The following is a 13590-nucleotide window of genomic DNA, read 5'->3' on the forward strand; positions in this document are numbered from 1 at the left end:
ATATCTATAAGCATCAGCTACTAATGTCTGTTAAGGCAATTTAATGTACATTGAATAACCCAAACCCCATTATTTTCAGTGGGGGCTATTTACTAACAATGGGGGCAATTCTATAACTGGGTGCCTCCATTTAGGTGTCCCAACCCTGTGAAAACCTATTCTAGAACAGCATCTGGGCACCCAAATTCCATTATAGAATACTAGAGTATTCTATGAATCGAATGGACTGTAGTTTCTAGAACCAAATGGACTGCAGGACCCGAGACAGCATGGTTTCAATAGAGGCAGGTCTTGTCAAACAAATGATTGATTTCTTGACTCGGGTGACCAGTTGGATTGTGGGAGGGCGCTAGATGCGGTATACTTGGATTTTAGCAAAGCCTTTGACATGGTTCCATACAGGCAACTGATAAATAAACTGAGTGCCCTCAGTTGGGGTGCTAAAGTGATTAACTGAGTTAAAAACTGGTTAAGTGGAAGGAGACAGAGGGTAGTGGTAAATGGAGTTTGCTCCAAGGAAAAGGATGCACCGCAGGGATTGGTCCTTGGGCCGGCTGTTTTTAACATCTTTGTGAGTGATATTACGGAAGGACTGTCTGGTAAGGTTTGTATCTTTGCAGACAAAATCAAACTTTGAAATATGGTAGATATCCCGGAGGGCATGGATAGCATGTGAAGGGATCTGGCGAAGCTCGAAGAATGGTCCAGCAACTTGGCAACTCAGATTTAATGCTAAAAATGCAGGATCATACACTTAGGTTGCAAAAATTCAAGGGAAAGTATACTATAGGGGGTTAGCTACTTCTGTGTATGAAAGAAGAGCGAGACTTGGGAGTAATTGTATCTGATGATCTCAAGGTGGCCAAGCAGGTAGAAAAGGTGAAGGTCAAAGTCAGAAGGATGCTCAGGTGTATAGGGAAATGGATGGCCAAGAGTAAAAAAGAGGTGGATCGTGCCCTGTATAACTCTCTGGTGAGACCCCATTAGAATACTGTGTGCAATTCTGGAGACCGCACCTACAAAAAGATATAAACAGGATGGAGTTGGTCCAGAGGGTGGCGACTGTCACTGATATCAGGAATAGAAGTGAGCCCTTGTGCTGATCCAGGGGCCAGCAGTCAGAAGCCCAACGCTTCACCTGCGGTGACCACCATTCCCCAGCAGTTGAGCCCCTGGGTTCAGGTGGCCAACAGGACTTAAGAAGTCAGGTAAGAGGACTCAGACAGAAAGAGGCGAGGACAGAGCTATGCAGAAGTCAGGTCCAGGCAGTGGTCATGGCAGGTGGAAATCCAGCAGAGGTCAGATCTGGGCAGTGGTCAAGGCTGGCGGCGATCCAGCAGTGGTCGGGTCCAGGCAGTAGTTAGGTCAGATCCAGCAGAGGTCAGGTCCAAGCAGTAGTCAGATCAAGTAAAGAACAATGGAAAGCGCACCAAACTCCAAGAAGGTAGTAGTTGAGGCAATGTAGTGAGAAGGTCCTGGTTTTAAAGTGAAGGCATCTGACGTCAGAGTAGGCACGCCTAAAGTGTAGGCACACCCAAACATAGACACGTCCAAAGTGTAGGCACACTAAAGTGTAGGCGCGCCCAAAGTGTAGACACGCCCAAACTGGAGATACTCAGAAGAAAGGTATTAAGTACGGCCATGTTTGATATTCCAGGTTCGTGACAGCTACAAAATTGGTCAGTGGTCTCTTTCGTAAAATGTACGGGCTCTCAATATATATACTTGGAAGATAGGCAGGAGAGAGGGGATAATATACAGATGTTTAAATACCTCTGTGTATGTATGTACAGGAGATGAGTCTCTTCGAATGAAGGAAAATTTTGGAAGAGAGGGGCATAGGATGAAGTTAAGAGGTTGTAGGCTCAGGAGTAATCTAAGGAAATACTTTTTCAATGAAAGAGTGGTGGATGTGTGAATCACCTCCGGTGGAGTTGAGGACTGTGTCTGAATTTAAGAAAGCATGGGACAGGCACATAGGATCTCTTAGGAAAAGAAGAGACTGTGTTACTGTGGATGTGTTGTGTTTGGTCCATGAACCTTTGTACCTATTCTGAGGCATAGGGCAGATCTAGGCCAAGCCTAAGACGACTGAGCCCACACAAGTACAGAGACAAAAGGCTACAAAGCCCAGCACTCTCAGGGAGACCAGAGAGCACCACCAGAAAGGAAAGATAGAACAACATACCAGCCTCAAGGCCGAACTGGAACCCAATATAACAGAGTCCAAGCGTACAGTCCACAAGGCCGAACTGAACCCAAAAACAAGAAGGAAGGGACAAAAGGAACAGAACAAAGTCTCAGAAGGAAATACTAACTAGGCCCGACACTCAGCGCAAAACACAGTCACCAACGGAAGGTCACAAGACCAAACACCCAGATACAAACAGTACAACAAGAGCAAAATAGGAAGATAAAAGAGAAACCACACAGAGAAACAGCTCAGGCTGAGCAACAGCCTAAACAGAGGAGCTAATTAGAGAATAATTTCCACAGGTTCAACCAAGAGCCACACACAGAGAAAGGGTAAAAGGGAAACCCCACGGAGAAGCAGCTCAGGGCTGAGACACACAGCTAACGGAAGAGCTAGCAGAAGAGTAATTCACACAGCTTCAAACAAGAAGCATACACACACACAAAGGATTAAGGGAAATCACACAGAGGAGCAGCCCAGGGCTGTGACACTCAGCTAAATGGAAGAGCTAGCAGGAGAGTAATTCACACAGGTTCGAACAAGAACCAAATACACACAAATGGTTAAGGGAAACCACACAGAGAAGCAGCTCACAGCTGAGCTACAGCAGGAGGAGCCAGTTCTCACAAACTCAAACAGCATTTACAGGAACACAGGGTAAAGATTAACCACACAGAGAATGAACTCACACTGTGCCACACGCACAGACAACGTAGAATCACAAGGAAGCTGAGGAAATTAAGGCTAGAGCGTCCTATGCAAGCAGAGGTAGGCTTAAATAGGGTTTGGCAGGTGATGATATCTGCCTCAAACGTCAGCCCAATCCCTGACATAGCCAATTAGGATCAAGACCCTGTCGCTACCATGCTTGTCCAGCAGGATCATAACATCACCGCCCCCCCCCCCCCCCCCCCCCGCAAGGGCCCCCTCTACTTCGGGTTCGGGGTTTAGGTTTATGAGGAAAGAGTCAATGGAAATGTTGGACCAATACTGGAGCGTGAACTTGATAAGCAGCTTCCCTAGAATTCTCCGTTGGTCCATACCCTTTCCAAAAGATGAGATACTGAAGTTGCCCCCTGAGGCGTCGGGCATCGAGGATATCTTGAACTTCATATTTACCTTGGGAGGCCAATACTGGTGGTTGAGAAGACAATGAATACAAAGAGCCCTTTCTTAAAACCACTGATTTAAGCAGAGATACATGAAACGTATTGTGTACTTGCAAACTAGGTGGCAATTTAAGCTGATAGCTGACTGGGTTGACTTGTCTTATAATGGGATATGGACTCATAAATCGTGGCGCAAATCAAGTGGAAGAGGTCTCCAGCCAAAGATTGCGAGTGGAAAGTCACACTAAATCACCAGGTTAAAACTGAGGCCCCAGTCATCTATGCTTGTCTGCTTGACATTTCATATGAGGGGTGGTTTGCTGAAGTGTCTTCTGGACCAATAACCAAATAGATTGGAGGAAGGTTACAGCTCTGGCTGCAGCAGGAGCATCCGAGTTAGTTTTCAATGGAAATGGAATACACGGATGTTGTCCATAAAAAATATAAAATGGAGAAGACCCAGTGGCAGAGCTTACTTTGTAGTTATGGTCAAATTCTGCACAAGGAAGTAACTGACTCCAATCATCATGATGGGCAGTAACATACATTTGCAAGAACTGTTTCAGAGACTGATTAATATGTTCGGTTTGACCGCTTGATTGAGGATGATATCCTGAGGAAAAATTCAACTTCACACCTAGAGCCCGATTCAAGGGTCGACAGAACTTGGACATGAATTGTACTCCACGATCTGAAGTGATAGTCTCTGTTAGTCCGTGGAGACAGAAGATTGCAGTGATGAAATGTTGCGCAAGTTTCACAGGTACAGAATGTGCCATTTTGGAAACCCAGTCTACTACCACCCAGATGACTGTATATCTTTCAGAGGATGGAAGGTCAGTAATGAAATCCATGGCTATATGGGTCCATGGCTTTTCAGGTAACAGTAGTGGCAAGACCAGTCCCTGAGGTCTCTGATGATCAGCCTTATGCTGGGCACAATCCGGGCAAGTGGAACAAATTCCTGGACATCATGGTCAAGTGTGGGCCGCCAATACTTCTGTGATATAAATCACTCAGTTCCCAAGATACCAGGATATCCTGCAAATCAGGAGGCATGACCCCATCAAAGTATCTTCTTTCTCAACCAAGGAGATACAAAAGTCATGCTGGGGGGCACTGCAACCACCATTGCTGGAATGATAGCAGTAGGACCAATTACATGCTGCAAGCGTTCATCCTCTATATTAGGCTCCAGTGATCTCGAAAGGGCATCCGCCTTGGTATTTTTCTCTGCTGGGTGGTAAGTCAAAGAAAAATTAAAGCGGGAGGAAAAAAATCTCCAACAAGCTTGTCAAGGATTCAATCGTCTAGCTTCACGTAGATAAACCAGGTTTTTGTGATCCATGAATACTGTAAAAGGCACCTGTGCTCCTAAGAGGTGCCGCCACTCCTCTAGGGCCAGTTTAATGGCTAACAACCCCTGATCTCCTATAGAATAATTATTTTCAGCTGGGGTATACTTCCTGGAAAAGAAGGCACAGGGGAGAAGCTTTCCACTGTTAAGAGCCTGTGACAGTACTGCCCCGAGCATACCGATGAAGCATCTCCTTCTACGAAGCATTATTTTGCTGGATTAGGATGTTGTAAGATGGGTGCTGCTACAAAAGCATGTTTGAGGTCCTCAAACACTTTGTCAAGCCTCCTGAGACCAATGACAAGTGTCAGCATCCTTTCTAGTCAGAGTGGTGAGAGGAGCGGCCAGTGAAGAATAATTCTGAATAAATTGCCTATAATAATTGGCAAATCCTAGGAAGCGTTGTAACGCTTTACGTCCAATGGGCTGTTGCCACCGTAAAATTGTGAATAATTTGCTGGGATCCATCCGCAATCCTTGGTTCAAAATAATATATCCTAGCAAAGACAGTTCAGAACAGTGAAATTTACATTTCTCTAGTTTCACAAACAGTTGGTTCTCCCTCAACCATTGCAATATGGTCTTCACATGATTATAGTGTTCTTCAGCAGATCTAGAAAATACAAGAATATCATCTAGATAGACCATAACAAATTTATACAAGACGTCTCTAAAAATATGATTCATGAAGGACTGAAACACAGCTGGGGCATTAGCCAACCCGAAGGGCATCACTAAATACAGTGCCCGTCACGAGTGTTAAAAGCACTCACCCCTTGAAGATACAATTTGGAGAATATTTGGACTCCTTGAAGATGATCAAACATCTCAGAGATGAGTAGTAACAAATATTTGTCCTTCGCCGTAATAGCATTGAGACCCCTGTAGTCAATGCAAGGGCGTAGGCTTCCATCTTTTTTCTCCACGAAGAAAAATCCCGCACCAGCTGGGAATTTTGAGGGATGAATGAACCCTCGGGCGAGGTTATACTGTATATAGGTAGACCTTGCTTCAGTTTCTGGGCGAGACAAAGGGTACACTCGACCCTGAGGGGGTTCTGTTCCCAGCATCAATTCAATAGTGCAATCATAGGCGTCATGGGGAGGTAAGGTTTCAGCTCTTCGTTTAGAAAAGACATCTTTAAAGGGTTGATACATGGCGGGTAACATTACATTCATTTGTGCCAAAGGAGGGTAACGATTGCACTGGAGATACTTTATCCAAGCAAACTTCATGGCAAGCTTATTCCCATGCCAACAATTGACCCTGCTCCCAATCAATGCAGGGGTTATGCAGACAAAGCCATGGTAACCCTAGAATAATAGAATTAATAGCTGATGGAAGTAAATAAAAGGAGATGGTCTCCTGATGTAAGACCCCTACTCATATCGTAATGGGCACGGTTCTGATGCACAAGATTCCTTGAACAAGACCAAACACCAATGACACTGAAGTGGGGTGAGGCAGCATTTGGGTAGGAATCTGGTGGTCCCGTATTAGGTTTTCACTGATGAAATTACCACCAATACCAGAATCAATTAGAGCTTGCACACAGGGTTCACTGGTGTCATGCCTGTGGCTGTGCCCCTGCGTCCAGACTCACTTTTTTTCCAGTGATCTGGCTTTGTGGCTTCTCCAGACTGCCTTGTTCCTGCATTGATGCATCCAAGCCTCACTCTGGTTTTCCTGTTATCCAGACCTCACTCTGGTGTTCCTGCATCCAAGCTGTTACAGTTTGACTCTGCTTCTGGCTCCTGCTTTAGTCTAGCTCTGCTCTTGACTATTGCCACAGTTAAAACCTGTTCCTACTTTCTGCTATTGCTAAACCCTGTTACTGCTTTCTGCTAAAGCAAGCTCTGTTCCTGGTTCCTGCTATAGCCTAAGCTCCATTCCTGGTTCCTGATACACCTAAGCACACATAAGTACCGCCATACTGGGAAAAGACCAAGGGTCCATCAAGCCCAGCATTCTGTCTCTGACAGCGGCCAATCCAGGCTTCAAGAACCTGGCACCCCCCCCCCCCCCCCCCAAAAAAAAAAAAAATTATAATGTTCAATGGACTTTTCCTTCAGGAATCTGTCCAAACCCCCCCTTAAACTCCGTAAGGCCAGCCGCTGCCACCACATTCTCTGGCAACGAGTTCCAGAGTCCAACTACATGCTGAGTAAAGAAAATCTTTCTCCTATTTGTTTTAAATCTACCATATTCTAGCCAAGCTCTGCTCTTGATTCCTGCTATAGACAAAGCTTCATTCCTGGTTTCTCCTACAGTCAAGCTCCGTTCCTGATTCCTGATCCTGCCAAGCCAAGTCAGTTCCTGGTTCCTGTTCCTGCCAAGTCAAGTCTGACTATTGCCTTGTATATAGGCTTGCTTCTGCTTGTTCCTGTTCCCTAGTTCCTGTCCTGTTTTGTCTGCCGAGTCTGTGTCTGGATCCAATTCTTAACCTGCCTTGCCGTATCTGAACCCAGTTCTAGCTTTGTTCCTGTGTCTTGCTGTGTTCCTGTGTGGGTTCAGTTCTAGCCATTTGCCTTGATTTCTTGCCTTGTCTGGATCCAGTTTCTGTATTGCCTGTCTGCTTTGTCCAGTTGTGCCTAGCTTGCCTCATCTTGTCCAGTTCTGTCTGGATCCAGTTCTTGCCTTGTCCTTGTCTTGCCATTTCTGGATCCAGTTTTAATCTAGTTCCATGTCTTGCCTTGTCCTGCTTTGCCTTGTATTGCCTGGGTCCCAGTCCCAGCTTTAATCCAGTTCCGAGTCTTGCCTTGTCCTGTTTGGGTTCCAGTTCTGCCCCTTTGCCTTGCTTTGCTTTCCTTGCCTCACCTGGATCCGGTCCTTATCTTGTCTATTGTGCCTTGTTACCTCTGTCCTACCCTGTCTAGTCTCCTGGTTTATTCTGTCTTGTTCCAATTCCTGCCTTTTGCCATCCCAGGTGACTTGTCTGCCACAGCTCTGGCTGTGGTCCAAGGGTTCACTATACCTAAATCCATGACAGCTGGTACCAAAACTTGCGTCAGGGGAGAAAAAGATTTCTGCCCAGATCTTGTCACCATCTGGGATCAGGGCTGCTGGTTCCCAATTTCAATATATTCGGGCAACCACAAACTAATGTCCCTTATTTCACAATAAACGCAGAGACCCTGGAAGCGTCTTCATTGCTTCTCCTGGGCCGAAGTAAATATATGTTCGACCTGCATAGGCTCTGACTCATCACATGAGGCATGAAGCTGGGATGGAGAGCTCTTATGTCAAAACTTCAGATCAGTTTGCCCAAACTGTTAACTGGCAAGACACTCACTGGCACGTTCTCTGAAACGAATGTCCACCTGGGGTACAGAGACAAATGAGGTCATCCAAGTTGGAGGGTGGCTCCCGACCAGCCAGTTCGTCCTTAAATAGTAGGGGAAACCCCATGCCAGAATATGGTAGTAAGACTGTGATTGTCCCATCCCAGTTCAGCCGACCCTGGTGGAGATTTAGTAGTTAGGTAGCCACAGACGAAGCCTTCCCAGGTTCTTCAAAAATAAGACAAAATTGTTCCAGGAACTCCATTAAACTATTCAATACGGGGTCCTTCATCTCCCATAAAGATGAGGCCCAAGCAAGAGTGGATCCCGAGAGCAAGGAGATTAATGTATGCTACCTTTGCTCAATCCGTGGGAAAATCCTGGGTCCGTAATTCAAAGACAATTTGGTACTGAATAAGAAAGCCCCGACAAGTCCTAGTATCACCATCATAACGAGGGGGCTGGGCTACACGAATGCCTACGCTGCCCGTGGCAGAGTCTTGTGGCCTGGGAGACAAAGGATTCCCAATAGTTCCAGTAGTAGTTACAATAACTGAAGAATGTCTACACATTGATCAATGCATCACGACTCCCATAACCTGAAGTAACTGCATAGCGGAAGGCTCGATCAAGCTCATGGCTCTAGCATTCTGTTGTGTTTGGTCATGAGCCCTTGGACCTAAGCCGAGGCCTAGGGAAGACCTAGACCTAGACCGAGGGCTAAGGCAGGCTGAGCCCAGGTGAGTATAGAGACAGAAGGCTACAAAGCCCAGTATGCTCAGGAAGACTAGAGAGCACCACCAGAAAGGAAAGATAGAACACTCACACGGGCCACAACACCAAACAGAGTCCAAGCGTACCGGGCCGCAAGGTTTAAACTGGAGCTCAAACAAACAAGAAGGAAGGAAGGGAAAAGGAATAGAACAAAGTCCCAGAAGGGAATACTAACTAAGCCGTGCACACAGCGCAAAACACAGTCACCAATGGAAGTCACAAGACCAAACACATAGGTACAAACAGTACCAACAAGAGCAAAATAGAAGATAAAAGGGAAACCACACAGACAACAGCTCAGGGCTGAGAAACAGCCTAAATGGAAGAGCTAGCAGGAGAGTAATTTACACAGGTTCAAATAAGAACGAAATACACACAAAGGGTTAAGGGAAACCACAAAGAGAGTCAGATCACAGATGAGCTACAGCAGGAGGAGCCAGTTCCCCCCAGCTCAAACAGCAATTACAGGAACACAGGGTAAAGATTAACCATACAGAGAATGAACTCACACTGTGCCACACGCACAGACAACGGAGAATCACAAGGAAGCTCACAGCTGAGGAAATTAACGCTAGAGTGTCCTTAGCATGTAGAGGTAGGCTTAAATAGGGTTTGGCAGGTGACAACATCTGCCTCAAATGTCAGCCAAATCCCTTAGGCATATTTCCAAAGCACTTAGCCTTCCAAAGTTCCATAGGTTTCTAAGTGCTTTGAAAATGAGCCCATATTATAGTCACTCAGGACCATGACCCTGTCACTACCATGCTTGTTCCAGCAGGATTATAATAGGATGGGCAGACTGAATGTGCCATTTGGTTCTTATCTGCTGTCATGTTTCTAGAGTAACCCAATATAGGCATGCCATATATTTAGGTGACCACAATTAGGCTGTAGACCAGCCCATGGAATAATTGCAAGCACCCAAATGTGGCAAGGGAGTACGTAACTTACTGTACTCTATAAATTGTGTGGCAACCCCAGCCAGGTCACTCCCATGCTCCACCCATATGAATCCCTCCCTTTTCTTTACACACTATCCCCCAAATTCTGTAAATGGCGCCTTAAGTTGTGCACACTAATTTGGCTGCACATCCAAATTGCACACCCAACTTAATTGATTAGTGAGCCAGTCGGCTCTGATAATTGGTACTTAACAACCAGTTAGTGGCACTAATTGGCTTTAATTAGAATGTATGTGCACAACTTTCTAGGCATATTCTATAACATAGTGCACGTAAATTCTAATGTGTGCCGTAAAAAGGGGGTGTGGTCATGGGTGTTTCAAAAAAAAACAAAACTATGCACACTATTGTAGAATACACATCATCTGCGCCTAAGTAAGGCGCAGATATTTAGGCCTGGTTTTAGGTGGCCTATATGCGTGCCCCTAAATTTTAGTCACAAGAATGACTGCTAAGCATATTCTATAAACTACGCCTATCTTTAGGCGTAGTTTACAGAATCGTGCTAAGCTCATGGTTTTCAGTGCCGATTTTTAAGGTGCCATTTATAGAATTTGTCTCTATGCCACTTAGGTGCGCCCTTACAAAATAGCTTCTTAGGTGTTTTGCTGCCACTTACATGAATAAGTGTACACTTACTCACAAAAGTGCCAGTATTCTGTACATTTACTGCTCAAGTGGCATGAAAATGCAGACACCCTGTTATAGAATTACCCTTCATGTGCTTAACTCACTTTAACATATGTTAGTAAATGGGGACCTATAGGTAATATAGATGTAGATATGTAAAAGTTAAACCAATTGTCCTTTTAGAAAATGCTTTCAAATCCAGATTTCTGTTGTGTATTAGATTAGAGGCCAACCATCAAAAATACTTTATTATTTATAATTGTAGGGGAAGACATTCAAAGTGATTTAAACAGACAGGAGAGGCTGTTTAAATTGCTTGGTCGAGGCTAAGCACAGATATTCAACGGCACTTAATCTCATAATGCTGTTCAATATTCCTGCTAACCAGCCATTCCCTAACCGATAAGGTTAGGGGCAGGCCACAGGTGGAGTTTGAGCTTAGTGGTGATTTAGTGGTTAGTGGTGATATTCAGCTGCATAAGGATAGGAAATACCAAAAGCGGAACAAAATGTTCTGCAGTACAGAAAGTAGACCAAAGAAGAACAGAACACATGTCTTGGTATGATAAAATAGGCTTTATTTGTGCCACTTTGCAAAATGACTCTGACGTGGCCACATTTCGCCTCATTAGAGGCTGCATCAGGGGCTTAAAACAGCTATTGTGGACCCAAAGGGCACAAACACGCAATAGAGCTAAAATCAATGAGAGCAGCAACAGTCAGCTTTGCAGCTCACAGGGTAGATAGAAACACAGCAACCGTCTTGGGACTGCAATAGCTGTTTTAAGCTCCTGATGTAGCCTTTAGTGAGGCGAAACGTTGCACAAATAAAGCTTATTTATCATACCAAGACATGTGTTCTGCTCTTTGGACTAGTACTGCATAAGGAATAGGACAGAAAAAAGGCTGTCCTAATTTAGTTAACCTCTGTAGAAGCAGCACATAAAACCATGTGCCCATCCTTCCGAACCCCCCACCCCCGGAAATTCAGAATCCCCCTTAATATTCCTTCTCCCACTCATACCATATCTGCATCTACGCTGGCCTCAGCCCCAACTCAATCCCATAAGCTCTTCCCCTGGGCCAACCTTTATGGGTCCTTGATGGTCTAGGGGGAAATGGGAAGGAGCAATTGCCAGTGTGACTGTTCTTCAAAATGGCTGCTGCAGCCTCTAGTGGCAACCTCACAGTACTTTCATGCCATGAATACTTCAGGTACTGTGGTACTTGAAGTACCACGAGGATGCCGCTAGAGGTCTCAGCAGCCATTATAGAGAGCAGGCCATGCCAGGCAGGAGAGAGTGGGCATCGTTCCTGCCTGTTTCCCCCTAGACCACCAGGGACTTACAAAGGTAGGCCTGGGGGGGGGGCTATAGGGGAGGACTGGGGCTAGCTTAGATTTTGTTCGGGAGGGCTTGTGACCTTAAGGGGGGGGGGGGGGTTCTGAAGTTCCGGGGGGTGGGATGGTGGATCTGAAGGAGAGGGGGTCGGTTCCTGGCCAGAAGTTTTATGCAGGTCCTGGCTGATATTCAGCAGGGACCCGCATAAGATCAGGCGGCTAGCACTCAAAGAATTAGTCCTTGGATATTCAATGTCAATGCCCAGACATGGCCCGCATTGAATATCTGGGACTAATTCTTCCTGCTGTGGTCAAGGTTTAAAAAAAAACGTGACCTCTGCAGGCTGAATATTCACTTGGTGATTTTTGAGTTTGTATGTCAGAACTGAAAAGTGAGGGATTTGTCCACTAAATTCTCATTGTTCTCCTCCCCCTCATTTTCTTTTCTCCTCCTTTTCCTTAACTTCTTTCCTATTCTTCTCTTCTTCTTTTTTTTACGTTTGCTTCTTCTCATTGTATATTTTATTCACTTTCTCCATTTTTCTCATCTTTTCTTTGCTTGTTCCTTTTTTTCTTTGTTTTTTTTATATTTCTATTCTCCTCTCTTTTTACTTTCTACCTATCTACCTTCACACTTTCACTCATTATCCTCACTTCTCATTTTTTGCCATCTCTTATCTTTTCTTTTCCTACTTCCTTCTGCTTTCCTTTTCCTACTGCCCCTTTCTTCTTCTTCTCTTCCAGGCACTGCCATTGTAGTCTGCAGACCCCTGGTCATTGAGGACCAGCTGTTCATGGTCATTGCACAGCTCTGTGGTGGATCCTTTATTTACAAGAGAGACAATATAGTCAACAAGTTCATCAAAATTCAGGACATTGAGACTCTAAAGATTCGCAAACCCAATGACATTGAGACCTTCCACATAGATGGAGAATGGTACTTTATTGTTGCAGATAGCTCTAAGGCAGGGTTAACTACCATCTACAAATGGAATGGCCATGGCTTCTACTCTCATCAGTCCCTGCACCCCTGGTACCGTGACACTGATGTGGAGTACCTTGAAATAGCAAACAAACCTCACCTTATCCTTTCCAGCAGCTCCCAGCGTCCCATCATATACCAGTGGACCAAAACAACCAAGGAATTTGTCCGTCGTACAGACATTCCAGAGATGGAGGATGTCTATGCTGTGAAGCACTTCAAGATCAAGGAAGAGGTCTTGTCTGCCTTACACGGTTCATGGTGACTCCAAGGTAATGAAGTGGGATGGCTCTATGTTTCAAGACATTCAGAGAATGCCATCACGTGGTTCCATGGTCTTCCAGCCCCTCAACGTCAATGGTTACCGCTATACTATCCTGGGCAATGACTATTCCTTCTCTGAAGTCTACCATTATGATGGAGGAAAGGAAAAGTTCATCAAATTTCAAGAGCTCAACATCCAAGCACCAAGGGCCTTCACACACCTAGCTGTGGATAACAAGGACTTCATATTTGCCTCAAGTTTTAATGGGATCACACAGATCTATAAACACGTCATTATTGATCTGAGCGCATGATGAAATCAGGATAAAATAGTCAAAGAATCTAGGAAGAATAAAGCTGACATTGGTGCAGAATCCCATAGTACCCAAGTTTATCCTTCCACTTGGGTATTATATAGTTGAGACTCCTGAAATCCTGTGACTTTAAGTCAAGGAATGTACAGCTGAACTGAATAAATATCTATGTTAATCTGGTTTCTGGTGTTCTGTCCTATCAATGCTTTTCATTACTTTTATTATGTCACAACACAAACACAACACCTGATAATTCCTTAATTGGAAGTGATTTTTTTGTGAATGTGTTTCTGGCTGTGGCTAATGCCAAGTAATCACCAGTTGTCCTGCTTCTTTCTTCCTCCTCGGTACTTTCCCTCTCCTGATGTTGGTTACTTGCCTTTT

The 13590-nt window shown here is 44.9% G+C and overlaps 1 protein-coding gene across 1 annotated transcript in view; it reads left to right on the forward strand.

Moving 5' to 3' along the window:
• Positions 1 to 13380, forward strand: part of LGI4 (leucine rich repeat LGI family member 4) — a 176063-nt gene extending 162683 nt beyond the window's left edge. Inside the window, 2 exon segments of the mRNA XM_030212961.1 lie at positions 12391 to 12862; positions 12864 to 13380. Of these exon segments, the coding sequence (XP_030068821.1) occupies positions 12391 to 12862; positions 12864 to 13206 (815 nt within the window). The 3' untranslated portion in view covers positions 13207 to 13380.
• Positions 13381 to 13590: the final 210 nt, after the last annotated feature.

This window comes from Microcaecilia unicolor, chromosome 8 (genome assembly GCF_901765095.1).
Source record: "Microcaecilia unicolor chromosome 8, aMicUni1.1, whole genome shotgun sequence".
NCBI classification, from domain to species: domain Eukaryota; kingdom Metazoa; phylum Chordata; class Amphibia; order Gymnophiona; family Siphonopidae; genus Microcaecilia; species Microcaecilia unicolor.